General features: G+C 37.5%; 1 protein-coding gene and 1 pseudogene across 1 annotated transcript; both read left to right on the plus strand.

The window, feature by feature from the left end:
* Positions 555–2,118, plus strand: LOC18787416. Its single transcript, XM_020556588.1, has 2 exons — positions 555–660; positions 1,670–2,118. Exons 1-2 carry the CDS (start codon positions 555–557, stop codon positions 2,116–2,118), a joined length of 555 nt encoding a protein of 184 aa, XP_020412177.1.
* On the plus strand, positions 5,381–16,920 carry LOC18786905 (annotated as a pseudogene).

Raw genomic sequence — 19,902 nt, forward strand, 5'->3', positions numbered from 1 at the left:
TTATGTGTCTTATTTTAGAATCAATTTTGCTTTATTCATGCTTTGCAAATCCCATATAAAGTTCTGTCAACATCCAAGGTCTCGTTAACTGATGCACAGACTACAAGCGACTAAAAGCGAATCAAATCTAATGGCACGTTTAATTTCGATTGTCAAATGATGTTACTTGTTCAATATATTTTTTGTTTCCTTAATGTCTGGTTAGTGTGCAGACACCAAATTCCTGTTTAATGGAATAAAGGTATATACAAGTGTCACAAACCATGGCAAGATAGAACTTAATACGTAAAAGAATGATCAATTGTGCAGGTTGTTTACTTATTGGGCAATTAACGAGAGACTTAAAAAAATAGGAAAATCTTTCATCTTTTTACATGGTTAATAGTTTTTTTTGCCATGCAATGTAGTTCCTAGTTAGAATCCTGGTAGGTTTTAGAGAATAGAGGTGTCTTTCTGCGAGTAATTGCTAGAACTTCTAATTTTTTTTCCCCATGTGTAAAATCAGGGTTATGCACCTGCATTCAAAGAAGGCACAAAGTCTAATTGTGGCAGTCATGGTGATATGCAACTGTCAAATGAGAATAACAGTTTTGAAGGTAGCCATGATGATGATGATTTTGAGCATGAAAGTAATGGATACAGTGAAGAGGCTGAAGCCAGGTATGTAAGACGATTTATTGTCTCAGCCCATAAAAGATGATCTTCTAATCCCAAGAGGATTCGAATTTTGGTTTGATCAGGAAATAGAACTCAATCCTTATGAGATAATACTTGTACAAAGCTTATTAAAGTTAAACACAAGTATTATCAGGATTCCTAATATAACATGGATTGAAACAAACCTATTCTAATGCAAAAAGAACACTCAAACGCTTCTTGATAGGCAAAGCTTTATGAGTGATGCACATATAAATAGAGGTCGCTCCCCTTGCAGCAAACACCCTCTCAAATCAGATCTCACCCTATCTAAGAGAAAGAGAAACTAAAGTGCTGCATAGGGTAGAAGACTCTCTAGACGAAATCAAGATACTCTACTGCTACAATGGCTGAACAAGGTTAGTATTATTGTATAAAGCTTTAGTAAAGACTTACATGTGGTATCAGAGCTCTAGGCTTTTGTCCTTTAATCTAACCATTTGATCATAAGCTATAAAAGTATGCAGTTTTTCCTTGTTTTAAAAATCTTAACCGTTAAAAGCATAAGGTTATCTCTGCTCATCAAGTTTTGACCAATAATTTGAAAACTGCTATGCGGAATGAGTAAGCCACAGCTGCTCAGGCTATGTAGGAGTTCTTGAATTTGACAGTTTGGTCAGAAAATTGCATCAGTGTTTGTAGCCTTCTATATGATTCTCCATCCACAGGTGGAAATTTTACAGATTGATCACCACTGATGGAACAATCTGGAGAGTTAGTTGCACTGGCTTGTAAGTATCTTTACATCCATAGATGTGAGTTACTTGCGCAGGAAGCCTGTATAGTTAACCGTTTAGGGTTTTGGAACACGTTAAACTTAAACCCACATGTATAAGTTGACATGTTTAAGTAAAGATTTAGGGACAATTTTGTTTAATTTGTACTGCAAATTTTACAATGAATCACAACTCCATCGAAACCTTGACTGGATCGAATTATAGCAAGTGGAAATAGGATCTGGAAATATCTTTAGGCTTTCTGGATTACGATTTTGTGCTCAAAGAGAAACCTCCTCAAGAACCAGCTGCAGATGCTTCTGCTGAAACAAAGACTAAGTTTGCCAACTGGGAAAAGGCAAACAAGATGGCTATGTTAATCATGCAAAGGGCTATGTCTTCATCAGTGAAAGGAAGTATTCCTAAATCTAAGAATGCACAGCAATACTATGAGGCAATTGCACAGAGGTTTAAGGAATCCGAAAAAGCTGTCAAGAGTACCTTGCTGAATCAATTGATTGATATGAAATATGATGGGCAAGGTTATGTGAGAGCTCATATCATGAACTTGATTGACTTAGGGCCAAAACTACAGGAATTGGATATGACAGTAGATGAAGATATGATGGTCCATTTTGCACTAAATTCATTGCCTAAAGAATTTAAATCTCTCAAGGAAACCTACATTGCTCAGAAGGAATCATAGCTCAGTATACCAATCCAGGTACACCTCAGCAAAATATAATTTCAGAAAGAAGAAATAGGACCTTGAAAGACATGATAAGAAGCATGATGAGCTGTACAAATTTACCAATTTTTCTTTGGGGAGAAGCCTTAAAAACAGCAAATTACATTCTAAATAGAACTCCAACCAAAAGCATAAATAGAATCCCCTATGAAGTTTGGAATGGAAGGAAGCCTAGCATTAAACATCTGCAAGTATGGGGTTGTAAAGCAGAAGCAAAACCTTACAATCCTGTAGAAAAGAAGTTGGATCCAAAAACCATAAGTGGTTATTTTGTTGGCTATCCTGAAAGAACAAAGGGATATATATTTGATTGCCCCAAACACACTACCAGATTCATAGAAACCTCAAGAGCAGTCTTTATAGAAACTGACCAAGAAATAGATGAGGAGGAAAGTTTCAGTTTTGAAGAAATAACCTTGAACCATGACATGCCACAGATTTCGAATGAAGATATTGTCAGACTACCTCAAATTGATTCAAGCAATACTCAGCTGGTACACACTGATGAGATCAATACAAATGGACTTGAAACTGCAGAACCAATGGAATTAAATGACGATCAAGCACTGCCAGCAGAAAACCAAGTCATGGCTCAAGCACCTGAAGTAGAAAATCCAGAACCTAACGTGGAACTAAGAAGATCACAAAGGCAAAGAAAACCTGCTTTAGGAGATGATTATTTTGTGTACTTGCAGGGAGCAGAACATGATGTGAATATCATAGAAGATCCTGCAACCTTCAAACAGGCCATGACAAGTGAAAAGAGAGAAAACTGGTTTGCAGCAATGAAATCAGAACTGAATCCAATGGAGAAAAATGGAGTCTGGAAGCTTGTAACTTTACCCCAAGGTTGCAAACCAATTGGTTGTAAGTGGGTATATAAAACGAAATTGGACTCAAAAGGACAGATAGACAGGTATAAGGCAAGGTTGGTTGCAAAGGGATTCACACAGAAAGAAGAAATAGATTTTAATGAGACTTTCTCACCAGTCTCAACCAAAGATTCATTAAGGGTTATTATTGCCCTTGTAGCACATTTTGACCTCCACTTGCACCAGATGGATGTCAAAACAGCTTTTCTAAATGGAGATTTGGAAGAAGACATATACATGGTACAACCTGAAGGTTTTGTTCAAGAAGGGGGAAAAAGTTTGGTCTGCAAGCTATGCAAATCAATCTATGGATTAAAACAAGCCTTTAGACAGTGGTACCTAAAGTTCAATAAGGTAGTGAAAGATTTTGGTTTTGTTGAGAATGTTTTAGATGAATGCATATACATGAAGATGAGTGGGAGACATTTCATTATACTAGTTCTGTATGTGGATGACATTCTACTAGCATGCACAAACCTCACCATGCTACATGACTGCAAGAATTTCCTATCTAAGAACTTTGAAATGACTAATCTAGCTGAGGCATCATATGTTTTAGGCATAGATATAAGCAGAGATCGAAAGAATGGGGTACTTGGACTATCACAAAAATCCTACATAGAAAAGGTGCTCAAGAGATTCAATATGCAAAACTGCACAGGAAGTGACATTTCTATCTCAGAAGGGGATAAACTGAGCACTGAACAAGCACCTGAGACTGAGCAAGAAAAGCTGGAAATGGTTGATAAACCATATGCTTCACTAGTTGGAAGCTTAATGTATGCGCAGGTTGGTACCAGACCTGACTTGGCCTTTGCAGTCAGTGTGCTAGGAAGATTTCAGTCTAATCCTGGACAAGCTCACTGGATTGCAGGGAAAAGAGTGTTAAGATATTTGCAAAGGACAAAAGATTACAAGCTGACATTCAAAAGAAGTGATACACTGGAATTACAAGGTTATGCAGATGCTGATTTTGCAGGATGTCAAGACTCCTTAAAATCTACATCAGGTTTTGTGTTTATGTTTGGCGGAGGTGCAGTGTCGTGGAGAAGTGTAAAACAACCTCTGACAGCAGGTTCAACTATGTTTGCTGAGTTTCTAGCATGCTATGAAGCTACCTCTCAAGCCATATGGTTAAGAAATTTCATCATCAGCTTGAATGTGGTTGAATCAATACACAGACCAATTCAAATATGGAATGACAACAATGCAGCAGTTTTGTTTGCAAAAGGAAACAAAAGAACAAAGGGTTCGAGACTGTTGGATGTCAAGTTCATAATAATGAAGGAGAAAATTGCTCAAGGCTATACTAATATAAGTCATATCAGTACAGACAGAATGATTGCAGACCCTCTCACAAAAGGAATCCCAAATGCAGTGTTTCACAGGCATGTTATGAGCATGGGATTAAGGAATGATTTGAATGCTTAAATCAGTGGGAGCCTTGTTAAGTTTTGAGTAGTTTTCTGTTATAGCCTTAATTCACAGTTGGTTATGGTTTTCGATGGATGTTTATTTTATTTTGTGATTCAGAAATGAAGTTTTCTCATTAAAACAGTTTACATGCTTAAATGTTATATATGTATATGCTTATAAATACTTGAATGAATTAAGCAGAAAGCTAGCTAAAGATATCTGCATACGGTTTTCATTCATGACAGGATATCATTTTAAAAGTGATAAGACCTTAGTAGTCAAATTAAGGGACATTGAATGAACATGTTCATAAAGCTTTACAGTAGAACATGTTTATTTTTCTGTTTAATCTTGATTGAAGCTTATGTGGTTTTAAAGAATGATTAATGTAATTATAAAGATCCTGGAGCATTAGATATCCAGTGAAGTCTTGATGGTTCCTTTTCATTCTTTAAAATTGACAATTGCTTGATGGAATCAGTTTGAGTTATATTTCACAAAGGCCTTAAGTGATCAACACAAAACTTTGGGATTAATCGATCAAGTGGGAGAATGTAAGACGATTTATTGTCTCAGCCCATAAAAGATGATCTTCTAATCCCAAGAGGATTCGAGTTTTGGTTTGATCAGGAAATAGGACTCAATCCTTATGAGATAATACTTGTACAAAGCTTATTAAAGTTAAACACAAGTATTATCAGGATTCCTAATATAACATGGATTGAAACAAACCTATTCTAATGCAAAAAGGACACTCAAACGCTTCTTGATAGGCAAAGCTTTATGAGTGATGCACATATAAATAGAGGTCCCTCCCCTTGCAGCAAATACTCTCTCAAATCAGATCTCACCCTATTTAATAGAAAGAGAAACTAAAGTGCTGCATAGGGTAGAAGACTCTCTAGACGAAATCAAGATACTCTACTGCTACAATGGCTGAACAAGGTTAGTATTATTGTATAAAGCTTTAGTAAAGACTTACAAGATAAGGCCATGATGATGATACATATGTTGCAAATGACGAACATAATGGATGCAACTATGATGACGAATACAATTACGATGAGGAACGCGATTTTGATGAATTATGACTCAAATAGTCAATTCTTTTTTCATGATTCAGTTGTATCATGTTACAATCAAAAGGTTAAGCAATTAAAACTTATGGTTTTTTTTTTTTTTTAACTTTTTTGAATTGGTATCAGTCTGAGGAGCGATGCAATTGAGCATAGCTTGCATGTCAAACTATGTGAACTATAATCATGAGCACAAATTTGTAAATCGAAACACTGAATGGTTGGTTCCAAGCTGTCCACACTTTATTTAGTGTAGAGAGAAGCACCAGTGACAACAATATTTCCCCAACATTGACAACACCAAAAGACTTCTCAATATTATATACGAGTCTGATGAAAATTTGACCATTGGTTTGTATCTCAAACTGTGAATTTATATAATTCAGTTAAATTTATTCAATGTCGAAAAATCTTTACATAGGAACACAGACTGAATTGTCTCGGTTCCAACTTCCAAGTTGTTCAGATTTTGCTAGCGAGAGCAAGGTACTTGGTATGATGGCCCTGAGCATGTCTTCTTCTTCCTTAACTCAACACTGGCAACATCAACAGCCTTCTAAACTCGTAAAGCCTTGGCCTCAATCTCAACTTCCTAACTAGGCTAAGCATAAGCTCCACCATGCATGAAATTGCCTCCTTTCAGTAAACGAGGGGGTACTTTGAAGGAGCAAACAATACGACCGGGTTCAAGGAGATCAACTTTAATGCCTTCCATGATAAAGGACTCAAAGAACTTGTCCTGCAGCCCATCCATTGTCATTGCCATTTCACCTTATTTCTCCAAGAACTTCTTCACTGTCTCCATACTTGTTTCCTCATTTCTCCAGAAGCCTTAGCCATCAGAGAAACAACAGATAGAAGAGTCACATTCAACATCAAGGGTCCTATAATACCCTTAGCCCAAGGCATTTGCAAACCTCTAAGGAGACTCCATAACTCACCCTCTGAAGGAAACATGCACTTAAATTTAAAATTATGGATTTTAAGCTACAACATAAATGAATCAAACATTCAAAGAGGCGGAAGTGACTTTTAGATCTTATTAAGCCTAATGCTAATAAATTCCAAGTATCTTTCTAGGTCTAATCTCACTTATGCACAAAAGAAAGGGAGGAAAGGATGAGACTTTCTTATCCTTGAAGCTCTCTTGGATGGTCTCCAAGTTTTCACCATTGGAAAGACCTTCTTCCTTGTTGCTTGCTTCATAGAGTCTTCACAAGGTACCAAAGTAGATACCCTCTGGTTCATACACACAAACGTAGTGTAAGAGATGAAGAAGATGACCAAGAGGAGGTAAGGTGCTAGCCCTCTCCTCTTGGTGCCTGGTTCTAGCATGGTAGAGTGGAGATTTCTCTCCTCTCAAACCCACTCCAAAGTTGGATTCTTCAAACCCTAGAAAGAAAACGGTCTAAGTGTGGCTTATATAAGCCAATACAAAAGATGAAGCAAAATCCCATCCTTGTATTTTGGCCATAGTGTTTCTTGAGCTCATTTAACTTATGTTGTCATAAAAAACATATTCTCTTGGGCTCATTTAATTTCAATTTTTTTAGATCTTGAAAATAGTTTGGAGTTCAATACCAAACAAGTTTATCATCTTAAAATCACTCTTTGAAAACTCATGTTTTTAACAAGAATCATAGTTTTTGAATTTACCTTTTTAAGTAGGATACTAAATTGTAAGATCCCACATCAACCAACGAAGAGGGGGTGATGTGCCTTATATGTGCACACCCGCATCCATCTAGCACGAGGCCTTTTGGGAGCTCACTGGCTTCGGAGTCGTAGAAACTCCGAAGTTAAGCAAGTTGGGGGCCAGAGCAATCCCAGGATGGGTGACCCACTGGGAAGTTGCTCGTGAGCTCCCAGAAACAAAACCGTGAGGATAGATAGGGGGCCCAAAGCGGATAATATCGTGCTACGGCGGAGCCGATCCCGGGATGTGACAATTTGGTATCAGAGCCACTTTTCCGTGTGGTACGAGTGTGCCGACGAGGACGTCGGGCCCTTAAGGGGGATGGATTGTAGGATCCCACATCAACCAACGGAGAGGGGGTGATGTGCCTTATATGTGCACACCCGCATCCATCTAGCACAAGGCCTTTTGGGAGCTCACTGGCTTCGGAGTCGTAGGAACTCCGAAGTACCCACTGGGAAGTTGCTCGTGAGCTCCCAGAAACAAAACTTTGAGGGCAGAGAGGGGGTCCAAAGCGGACAATATCGTGCTACGGCGGAGCCGATCCCGGGATGTGACAATTTGGTATCAGAGTCACTCTGCCGTGTGGTGCGAGTGTGCCGACGAGGACGTCGGGCACTTAAGGAGGGTGGATTGTAAGATCCCACATCAACCAACGGAGAGGGGGTGATGTGCCTTATATGTGCACACCCGCATCCATCTAGCACGAGGCCTTTTGGGAGCTCATTAGCTTCGAAGTCGTAGGAACTCCGAAGTTAAGCGAGTTAGGAGCCAGAGCAATCCCAGGATGGGTAACCCACTGGGAAGTTGCTCGTGAGCTCCCAGAAACAAAACCGTGAGGGCAGAGAGGGGGGCCCAAAGCGGACAATATCGTGCTACAACGGAGCCGATCCCGGGATGTGACATAAATAGGGCTTAAAGCTCCCAAAATATTAAGGCTTATTTTATGACATGCCCCCTGAAAGTGTATTTGAGTCTCCCCTTGTCCCTTGAAACTCATTTTGTGTCACTTTACTCTTTTTTTCACATGTATTTGTCTCACTTTGTTTAGATTCCCGCGAGGCCAACAAATTCCGGTCAAAATATTAATTAAAAATTAAAAAATCAATTAATATACATTATGTTTTAAATATTTAATCTTATTTTTAATTGAATTTTTAATTTTTTTGATCCTAAGTTATTGGCCTCACCGAAATCGAGGCAGAGTAAGGCAAATATGTGTGGAAAAGGAAGTACAGTGAGACAAAATGAGTTTCAAGGGCAAGGACGGATCGAGGAATGTGGGCTAATATTTTTCTTGGCTTTGGAGACTCCAAGTAAAATAATAATAATAATAATAATAATAATAATAATAATAATAATAATAATAATAATATAATAGCATTTAAAATATTTCAAAACCAGAAAGTAACAAATAAAATAATAAAATAACATCTTTAAGAAAAAAAATGAAGCAAAGTGAGGCAAATACTACCCAGCTAGAAGAAGCGATGCAAATGCAATTCAACAGAAGCAATCCAAACTACAGAGGGGCCAGACCAGCCATTATTTAACCTCAAGCCTTGGAGTTTAAACTTCAAAACCACTTAATTAGTTGGTACTTGTAAAATCCAAAGAAGAGGGGTTTGCAGTTTATTTTGGCAAAAAAGGAAAGGGGGTTTACGGCTACTAGCTAGGGAACATATTGCATGAAAAAAATATTAAAATTTCATATTGGTAGACATTAAATATTTCCCATTTTGTTTTTATAGTAATTTATTATTACTACCATGTTATTTGTTCCAAAAGCAGTCATAAATAATTTTTTTTTTTATAGTCAAAAGAGGTGAGCTAATATTAAACAAAAAACCATCACAGGCTAGAAGACAAAGAGATTGTGGGTTAATATTTTTTGGAGTAGGATTAGCTTATAAAATTTGTACTAAGTTTAGTATTTTAACAAATTTACACCATACTAGAGCCCAGCCTAGCCTGTACATGGATCTGTTCTTATTCAGAGGGCAAAGTGAGACTCAAATACATTTTCAGGGGGTATAAAAAAAAAAGACAAATATTAATACAAAGAGAGAAAATGGAATGGGAAAGTCAATAAAAAATTAATTACAATGTATAATTATATTTTAAAAAAATATATGAAAAATTAGTTTGTTTAATTTTAGCCATTCATTGTACTCTAATCTAATGGTTGAAAACTTGTGTCAAATAAAAGAAGAATAATTATATAGTAAAAGAATAATTTTGTTAAAAAAATCGATTCTATGATGACGTTATTAATAGTAGGGCTCAGTTTCCACATCATCAAACTGCTCGGAATTCATCATCCTTGACAATTTGACATTTTGTCGTCCAAAATATCCAATAAGGCCTTGTTTCTTTATTGCTGATTCAAAGACATTCGAATATCTTAAACGTATAGCCGCGCAGCTCTTCCACACGAACACGAAGCTTGCACTCGCAGAGTACGGAACTTGCACTCGCAGTCAAGCCATTTCGCTTCTCTATCAACTCAAGCTTCAATTTGTTTTCTTTGGTTTCGGCTGCTTCGTCCTCCGGGTTCGGCAACGAAAAAAGACCCAACCCGCCTAGCTGCCGCCTAGCCGCCTAGCGCTCGCCTAGATACCGCCTAGCAACCGCCTAGCCGCCTAGCCGCCTAGCGCTCGCCTAGATACCGCCTAGCAACCGCCTAGCCGCCTAGCGCCCGCCTAGCTACCGCCTAGCCGCCTCGCGCCTTCCCAGAGACAGCCTAGTCTCCTTGAGCCTGCCTAGCGACCGCCGAGCCACCTAGCCTCCCGCCTACGCCGATTTTTCGAACACTGAGATTGACTGAAAGTCTGAAACAACAATGGCCTCTTTCAGCGTCCTTTGGCTTCTTTTTGCAGTCTATGCTTTCTCAGCTGCTTCTGGTTTCATGTGTCCATGGCTCAAAATGCTACTACCGATCCATCCGAAGGTACTAGCCATCTTTCAGGTATAGCATAAATATGTTATTGATGTGTACGCAATGATTGAATTGAGAATGCAGTGACGGCCTTGATCTCAATATTCAAGCAATGGGACATGCAAGCCCTGCCTATCAGTGGAGGAGAGCAATGCATTGGATTTGCCATCAATGGAAGCGAGTTTGAAAAGCCAGAGAATAATCCAGCCATCACTTGTGACTGTACTTACGACAAAAATACTACCTGCCACATTACCAAACTGTATGTTATTACCCTCCCCTCTCTCTCTCTCTCTCTCTCTCTCTCCATATTCTTTAGTCTTGTGTTGTTGACTGTAGCAAATCAATTAATTTTCAAGTTTAGAAAACTAAGCAGAACATTGCATTTTGTCACGAATATTTTTTATACTCAGAGATTAATAGCTGGTCATTGCATTTTGTTTCAATTCTTGTAGGAAACTTGATCTGAACTATTTCACCGGTCCACTACCAGCATTCATCGGCAATATGTCTGCGTTGACAGTATTGTAAGTAGTTAAACATAGACTCCCAAGTGAGTTATACCATATGGCCAAAGAAGCACATAGTACTATACATAAAATTACTCTGTTTTATCCTGAATTTTAAACGGGTGCTAATATCTTTAATTGATATTTCCATTCAGGTCAATTGCCCACAATTCATTCTCTGGGCCCATCCCCAAGGACCTTGGAAACCTTAAGGAGCTGACTATGCTGTAAGCAAAGACAACTGAGAAATGCTCTATTGGGACATGTTAAATATAGAATCCCCTATCATTTAATTCTATACCTCTTCAACATGACTTGTTGCAGGTCCTTTGGATCAAATAATTTCTCCGGAACACTCCCTTCAGAACTTGGTAGCTTAGTCAATCTCGGGCTATTGTGAGTGCTTCATTTAACTCATCGAATTTGAATCACATTTTGCAATGTGTAATTATTTTCTCGTAAAGGAGCGATTTATTTGTTAATTCATTATCGATGACCAAGGAATGCGTTTATCGTACGAAATTGGTAGCAATCAGTTTATTATTTTCACAGTTACATGGACAGCTGTGGACTAGGTGGCGAAATTCCTTCAACATTTGCTAAGCTCATCAAAATGAAAATCCTGCAAGTTTTTTGTTTATTCAGTGCTTTGAGATTTCTATTCTGGGATGAGCTTACTATGAGTCAACTTTTTGAATTTTAGCTATGCATCAGACAATCCTTTCTTAGGAAAGATACCTTCTTTCATTGGGAATTGGAGAAAACTGACTTCTTTGTAATTATGGCAAACTTTTAACCTTCTGCAGTTTATGAAAGCAAATCTGCATGGCTGAGATGGGTCTTTTATTCACAAGCATCTCAAATGTTTTTGTAGGAGATTTCAAGGGAACTCTTTTGAAGGCCCAATACCAACCAGTTTTTCTCAACTGACTTCATTGAAATCTCTGTAAGGGCAAGTGCTTAAGACATTTTATACTCTCTCTCTCTCTCTCTCCCCCCTCCATTTACTGGGCATCATTTATGTTTGTGTATGATAATGAAGGCGAATCAGTCATATATATTATGTGAGCTCGTCTCTTGATTTCATAAGAAATTTGAAGAACTTAACTGATTTGTAAGTTAACACCTCATTCATTCATGCATTGTAATCAAACTTTGTTTTCATTTCAAATTGAAAATCTTACTCTATTTACTTGTCCACTAATTTTTTTTTTTGGTGGTGTAACAGAGTTCTACGGAATACATTAATCAATGGTAGCATCCCTGCTGATTTTGGAGAATATCAACGTTTACAGATACTGTACGTTCCAGCAGATATATAAGCTTGAATCCCAAAGATACCAATTAATTTTCTTATCATTCTAATTGTTCCTTTAACTTATCACTCATGTTGCAGCAGGGATCTGGGTTTCAACAATTTAACAGGCGAACTCCCAAGTTCTTTGTTCAACATGAGTTCTCTTACATATTTGTAATAAGGCCTGCCTTCATTATTCCCCTTTTCTGTACTTATGCCATTGAATTTCCTGCTCAGAAACTTAGTCGTTCATCTGACCTTTTTCTTGTTTCTTTGTTTCTTTGTTTGTTTCTTTGTTTTTTTTTTTTTTTTCTGGGTGCCTCCTATAATTGATATGGCCAGATTTCTTGGAAACAATAGTCTGTCTGGACCTCTTCCAAGCCAAAAGAGCAATCAACGTCAAACTATGTAAGTCCTAATGTCATAAAAGTATGCTATATGTACTGGCAATGAAACTAGTACTCTGTGTGTGTGCGCGTGCATTCTGGCAGCCTTTTTCTTACTTAAATTCCTTTGAACTTTCATGCATTTTTGTGCCTTCTCATTCTGTATTGTTATGTGCAGAGATTTGTCTTACAAGTATTTCTCAGGAAGCTTTCCCCCATGGTTAACCACAATATCGCAACTGTATGTCTCCTTTTTATCTTTCACTTCCATTTTTATGGTCCAAATCACCTTCATTGTGCATATATAATACCACATGAATGAAATTCAATAAATTAGAAGGGATGGATTTGAAGTACTGATATGTTGTGATCTTGAACACGAAATTTTCATCTTCATATGTGGATTGATTAATGATTTTATGCAGGAATTTAGTGGTCAACAACTTCACATTTGACAGTTCAAACATAACTTGAGTTGAATCGAAATACCCTTTTTTTTAGACGGATAGTTCAAACATAAAGTGATTGCTATTACACATTTGCACTTTAATGGATTCTTCCACTACAGTTTAATTATTATAAATAATAATTGTTCTCTGTGTTTACAGTCTTCCTGGATTGAATTGCCTCCAGAGGAATTTTCCATGCAATCGAAATACCCCACGATGTAATCTTCTTCTATATTTCACTAGCATTTATTTTTTTAATGCAAGATTATGTTACAGCAGTAGGCATTGCTTATCTCATTATGTATACATATTGTAGGAATGTCTTGATAAATCTAGTAAGCATATCTTGTGCTATTACATTAGTTTGAAGTTTTTTCACTAATCATAGCTTGTTCTATTACATTGAATTGTACAGATACAAACTTCTCAACCAAGTGTGGAGGACCACAAATGAGAGGAAATGATGGCATATTGTATGAGGCTGAAGACTCAGCTCTTGGCCCAGCAACATTTAATGTAACCAGTACACAGAAATGGGCTGTTAGCAATGCGGGTTTTTCTGATAATTTGAATCAATCATTTGTGGAAACCACCTTACGCAAGTCTCCAGTGCAGATTTCACACCAGAGCTTTTCGAGACTGAGTGTCCCCAGGTTCACTGAGATACTATGGCCTGGGTCTTCAGAATGGACCTTATACTGTAACATTGCAATTTGCAGAAACGGTTTCTGCTAGCCGCGATACACAAACTTCACAAAGTCTAGGAAGGCGTGTACTTGATATCTATATTCAAGTAAGGCTGCTGATAAAGAAAAAAAAAAACTTAAGCTAATTAAAGTAAAGGCAACCTCATTAGACGGAATTACCTAGATATTCATCTTTTCTGGGCTGGTAAGGGAACATGTTGCATACCTGAACAAGGTGATTCAGGTATATAATATCAGCTGTCGATAGTTGCTCAGATACACCAACTACTCCAGGAAAGAAGAGCAGGATTGGGTTGATAGTTGGTATTGCAGCGTCCCCGTCGGAGTAGTGATCTTGCTATTATTATTTGCAGTTTTATAAATGCGGTGAAAAACATCAAAAAAAGATGACGATGAAGGTAAAATAGCAATGAGCAGATTCTTAAGGGTTAATTCTGCATGCGGTTCTAGGTTCCTTCTAGTGTTGATAAGCATATTTGAGAGAAAATACTTCTGATATGTTTTTTCGAAATTTAAACCTATGTCATACTCTCTTTTGAATATGCAGATCTTCTAGGATTAGGTCCCCGACCAAATACTTTCAGTTATGCTGAGTTGAGAGCTGCAACAGAAGATTTTAATCCTTCAAATAAGCTAGGAGAAGGAGGATATGGACCTGTTTATAAGGTGAAATCTATTTTACATCAATATCTGCTACTGTAAAGTAACGACTTTGACTTCTTACAAAAAGAAATTGAGAGAAGCAAAATAGATTCTTTCTACTTCCCTTTCATGTCAGTCACTGCATTGTATTTCTGTTTATAGGGTACACTTTCTGATGGGAGGGTAGTGGCTGTGAAGCAACTTTCAATAGCATCTCACCAAGGGAAGAGTCAATTTGTAACAGAGATTGCTACGATTTCTGCAGTCCAACATCGCAATCTAGTGAAATTGTATGGATGCTGCATTGAAGGAAGCCACCGTATTTTGGTTGATGAGTATCTTGCCTTGATCAGGCACTTTTTGGTAGGTTTCATAGAAACAGAATACTCTGCAGTTTCAAGTACTCCAAACGTTCATCCAAGTTTTTTACGCAACCGTTTGTTATAATTTTCTCTGCTGAGGAGTGAAGATTAAAGAAACCAAAAGAGTAATTATCTGAATCAGAATATTCTGCAGTTTGAAGTACTCTGAAGTTACATCCAAGTTTTTTCCTTGAGAATAAATCTTCTTTCACTGCCTGTTGGTTTTCTGATGGAAAATAAAGAAAGATGAAAACTCATGCTAGTTAGATTTTATTAGTTTTTGCTCTGTATGAGGGATTATTCAATTAAGTATCCTAAACAATTAAAATATGTTAAAGCTCTCCCCAATTCTCATATCAAAAACATATTTTCATTATTTTATTTTTTACCTCTTTCTCTTATATGTGCATTGGTTGTTTTTCCATGTATTGTTTCAGGAAGAAATGACTTGCACCTTGACTGGCCTACCCGCTTCAATATATTGCTGGGAACAGCAAGAGGACTTGCTTGTCTTCATGAGGTGTAAAAGCCCAGGATTGTACATTGAGACGTCAAAGCCAGTAATATTTTGCTAGATACAGAACTCTCCCCAAAAATATCAGAATTTGGATGGGCAAAGCTTTATGATGACAAGAAAACACACATGAGCACCCGGGTTGCAGGCATAATGTAAGCCCTCGTTTATGTTATACATTGTTAATCATGACTAGGGAGGGTGTAATCCAAGCAACATTTTTAGTAAGCATGTGATAATCTTCTAGAGGCTATTTGGCGCCGGAGTATGCAATGCGCGGACGTCTGACAGAAAAGGCTGATGTTTTTGGTTTCGGGGTTGTTGCTTTGGAGATCCTCGGCGGGAGACTAAATTCTGACGACAACTTGGATCCTGAGAAGATTTATCTTCTTGAATGGGTAGGAAAACTTTGCCTAGCTACTTTTACTTTAGCATTGCTGTGAAAACTTCTTTATTTTTTTCCTTTTTGACCATGCCATGATGTATGTTTTCTGGCATGGACTCTACATGAAAACGACCAGAGTCTGGGGCTGGTGGATCCGAGATTGACAGAGTTTGATGAAAAAGACGCAACTAGATGTTAGGAAAATAATCAGTAAATGTTTTATACTATAGGATCACTAAATTATTGCACAATTCTTAAAATATAAACAGTAGCAAAATTACGAAATCTGTATAAATGTGCAAATATATAAATTAAGTACAGAATATTGACTTTTATTGAAGATAGAGGCTTGCGTATTTGAAATGTCCTAAAGACAGAATTTCGCCTCTTCTCAGTGCTTGAAGTTCAACAGGATTCAACTATCTATAATTCAAGGGTCCAGCACCGAATCCTTGAATTCTGGCGAACGTTGGTGTGCTTCTCTCCAATACAGTTGGTAACTTTAAAATAATATGAGATAGTTTTAAGGAAAAAGAGATACGTCTTATGGCTTAGGACTTGTGGTTTTATAATAGAATTACACCCTTTCAAAATAGCAGTTAGTATCAGTTATACCTGTTCAAATTCAAACAAAAAGATGTCTTTCTGGTTTGAATTTAACTTCTGCCAAAGAAATCCGAAAAATAAAAAATAATTAGTTTATTTTCGGGCTAGGTATATTTCTTTTATTTTCCAGATACCCAAGGCCCAAGGCTCAAGTCTTGATTATTTAAATATTAATATTAATCAAGCAAGCCAACCATGATAGTCTTCATTACCAAGCCCATCAGCCCACCAATCTTTATTTAATTGATGTTAAGGTTTCATGCTTATAAAGTATATGGAACCTTTTGTTTTCTCCAATGTGAGACATTTGCTTTCAAACTTCCAACACTAGATTGATAAAAGCAGCTCTCATATGCACTCAGGCTTCACCAATGATGAGGCCATCGATGTCACTTGTGGTGGCAATACTTTCTGGAGATATTGAAACAAGCACTGTTATGTCAAAGCCATGTTATTTGGTAGATTGGGATTTCAAAGATGTAACCACAAGTAGCTTTTTGGTGGATGATGACACCTCATCAACTGAGAGCAATGTTCTCCTCAACCATCAGTGTAGAAAATATATTTCCCTTGTATTTAACAGATTACACAAAGTCCCTATTTATACTAGTACAGGATATCTACTTAAGGTAGGAAATAATATAGACATTAATACAATCCGATTTACAACAGGAAAGGCTAATTGCTAGGAGGAGATTGTGAAGTTGACTTCCGTGTAGGCTAGGAAAGGAAAGCTGTGTTAACAATCAGCCTGAAGGGAGCACAACTGGTGCTAGCCCCGGGATTGACCCAACCCCGTCTCCGGTAAATGTGACTGGATCAATGCTCACTGGCATTATAGGAGAAGAAATGTGAGAAGTAAGAAGTTTCCATTGTCTTTCCCTTGCTGTAAATCTGTGACTCACTCACTGCTAAAACTTTTCTACATTTTGTACTAGTCTTTGTGTCTTTCTGCCTTTAGTTTATGGGAATGATGATGTATATAGAAATAAGATACAATGCTATAGATATCTAGTTGCCTTAATCGGCCATTGAATAATAGAAAAATTCATTATTATTATCAAACAAATAGATGGGTTATGGTAGTACGCGTCATGTAAATGTTGGCTAGGTAAGCGTCCTGTCGTAAGAGTAGTAGTTATGAATCCTGTAGACCATCCCCAATTGATAGGGAAAAAAAACCCGCAACCCCTTTTGGGGTTATCTTGCACTTGGAAGAAGAAGTAGAAAAAGGAATAAATATAGTGATAATTAATAATTTCAGTGTTTGGATTTATGTATATTGAATCAGGAAAAACGAATTATTGCTCAATAGAAATAATCTCAACCCTCAATTTCCACGATTTTTTCCACAAGTCATTTAATAATTTCTCTGCTTAAGTTGCAAACAATGAAAATATCAATTTCTCCTCTTCAATTCTTAACTTTTAAATCCTAAACCTCCAGGGCAGATTGGCACCAGACCATACAATATACAAACATTTGCTCTTCTAGACAGAATCCAAAACCGCAAGACCAGATTGGAGAAGCTTGAGTTGTTTGCTGGGCAGCTGATTAAGGAAAAAGAGAGGAGAAAAACTTGCTTCTTGCCAACAATGGTTTTAAAGCAGACTTGTCCAACTTCGCCTAGTCGAACACCATCTGCCACAACCCTATTAACCATGTCATCTTCATGTTAAGTTAATTTGTCTTAATTACTACATTAAGCATTCACAACCGGTCGGGATGTATGAATTCCTTTATATTTTTAATTTCCATCGTTTACTTTATTACTACTTAGCACATGTCCACATGGTGTTACAAAAATCACAAAGATCATAACATGTGGCATGTCAAGGTGTTACTGTAATATCGAATAATTTATTCTTATATGGGTTTTTTTTGTTTGTTGGTTTGGATGATGAGATTGGGCTGTATGTTCTGATTTGTGGGCCCAACTCAAGTTTGTTGGTCCTTGTGTATTCTTTCAGCTGTTGGGCTTCGTTCAGTAAACAAAAACCGAAATCAAACTTACATTTTTGATTTTTGATTATTTATTTTTATATAAAAAATGAAAACTAAATCTGGATTGAGTTGGATACTTGGTACACACGGAAGGCTCTTCTGGGGGTGTGTCTGCAAGACACACGGAAGGCTCCTAGGGAGGTGTGTCAGACCCAGTCACCCTTGGGTGGGTGGATTGTAGAACCCTTGGCGAGGCTGTCTGCTTGTGTATGATGGAGATTTCAGCAGCACGTTTATTGAGGATTCTACCGTACGTGTTTGGGGAGCAAAGTTCTCGTGTTGGACTGCTCTACCCTAGTCACATGTGTATTGAGGATTCGGTCATGTAGTTTAGTTGTAATAATCCCCATGTTGGACTATTCATTCCCGGTAGATGTTTAGCTGTGGTGCATATGTATATTCTTATATATATTTTAAAAGGAAAGTATACCAGGTTTTGGATTTGTTGGGCATGTGCATTGAGGGCACTTTGCTTGCACAGGTATGATGATTTTTATGTGGTTTCATATTTGGGATGGATATCTTGATCACTGGATTTATACTATGTTTTGCAAGCCTGTGCCTTGGGAAGGGTATGTTTGTGGGAGAGTATTTGATTATGAAATTTCCTTATTATATGATATAATATGGATTTCGGATTTACAACATATCTCAAGTATCAAAATATACTTATATAAAGGATTTCAATTGCATGGTTGGTATTATTAAACGAAGGGGGGTTAGCATGTTCATTATAGATTATGTTTAAAATTTTATTTTTGTCCACTTACACCTTTCTTTTTTTTCGCCCCTAGACTGTAGCTCTACAAGATCCATGAATCCACATAGAGCTTTTCTTCCAACGACTCCGTTTCCTTCCTTAAGACTTCTTGTTTGTAGTTCGTGGAACTAGCTTCTGTTGTAATTAATTCTACTTACTTAGTATGCTCTAGTATTGCCCATGTTAGGGTTGGATTACTAGCATGAGACCTTTTGAACTGTATAAACTTGTGTTCTTTAACATGTTATTGCTAGAAGTTTGGGATTTCTTTATTACTTGCTTTACAGGTGGATTTTCTTTTTGGGAATTAATCCTTTTACAGGGAAGACTCTGCCAAATGTTCGATAGAAGTCTTTGCCTTTCTTGGGAAAGAAGGGCAGTCTAGCAGCGTCGGCCAGATGTCGGATGGACACAGGGTCCGACTCGAATTCCGAGAGTGAATTCGGGGCGGGTCCTGCCAGATGGTCGGGTGCTCAACCTGTTTATTCTCCTATGGAACAAAATTTGAAGCTTACAAATAGATAAGGTATTACCCCTCACCTTTTTGAAGGCTAGTAGATAGGCTAATTTATCTTACTATTACCAAACATGACATCACTTATGCAGTCAATATTGTAAACCAGTTTATACATCAACTAAGGAAGCCAACTTGGATGCTGCATTTTGAGTTCTCTGTTATTTGAAGACTAGTCCATGACAAGGTCTGCGTCTTTCTTCTAAGAGCGAGTTGAGAGCCTTATGTGATTCAAATTGGGCAAATTATCCTATAGCGAGGAGGTCAGCATCAGGTTACTGTATTTTTCTTGGAGTCTCAGTTATCTCATGGAAGACAAAGACAAAAAATTCTCCCCTGTGGTTTCGCTAAGGCATAATATAAGTCCATGGATGCTGCAACTTGTGAATTAACTTAGCTGCGATACCTTCTCAAAGACTCACACGTTACCAATCTTGGACTCGCAAAACTATTTTGTGATAATTACGTTGCTTTGTACATTGCAACTATAATCTAGTATATCATAAGCGTACAAAGCATATTGAAATTGATTGTTATGTCATCAAAGAAAAGATTCAAGATGTTGAAATTGTTACTTTATTTGTTCCTTCATCCTCACAGGTTTGTTGA

Source organism: Prunus persica, chromosome G2 (assembly GCF_000346465.2).
Source record: "Prunus persica cultivar Lovell chromosome G2, Prunus_persica_NCBIv2, whole genome shotgun sequence".
Taxonomy (NCBI): domain Eukaryota; kingdom Viridiplantae; phylum Streptophyta; class Magnoliopsida; order Rosales; family Rosaceae; genus Prunus; species Prunus persica.

Coding starts and splice junctions, on each gene's coding strand:
- LOC18787416 (XM_020556588.1), top strand. CDS start 555: ATGGTGATATGCAACTGTCAAATGAGAATAACAGTTTTGAAGGTAGCC. Junction 661..1,669: donor AGTGAAGAGGCTGAAGCCAG/GTATGTAAGACG, acceptor AAATATCTTTAG/GCTTTCTGGATTACGATTTT.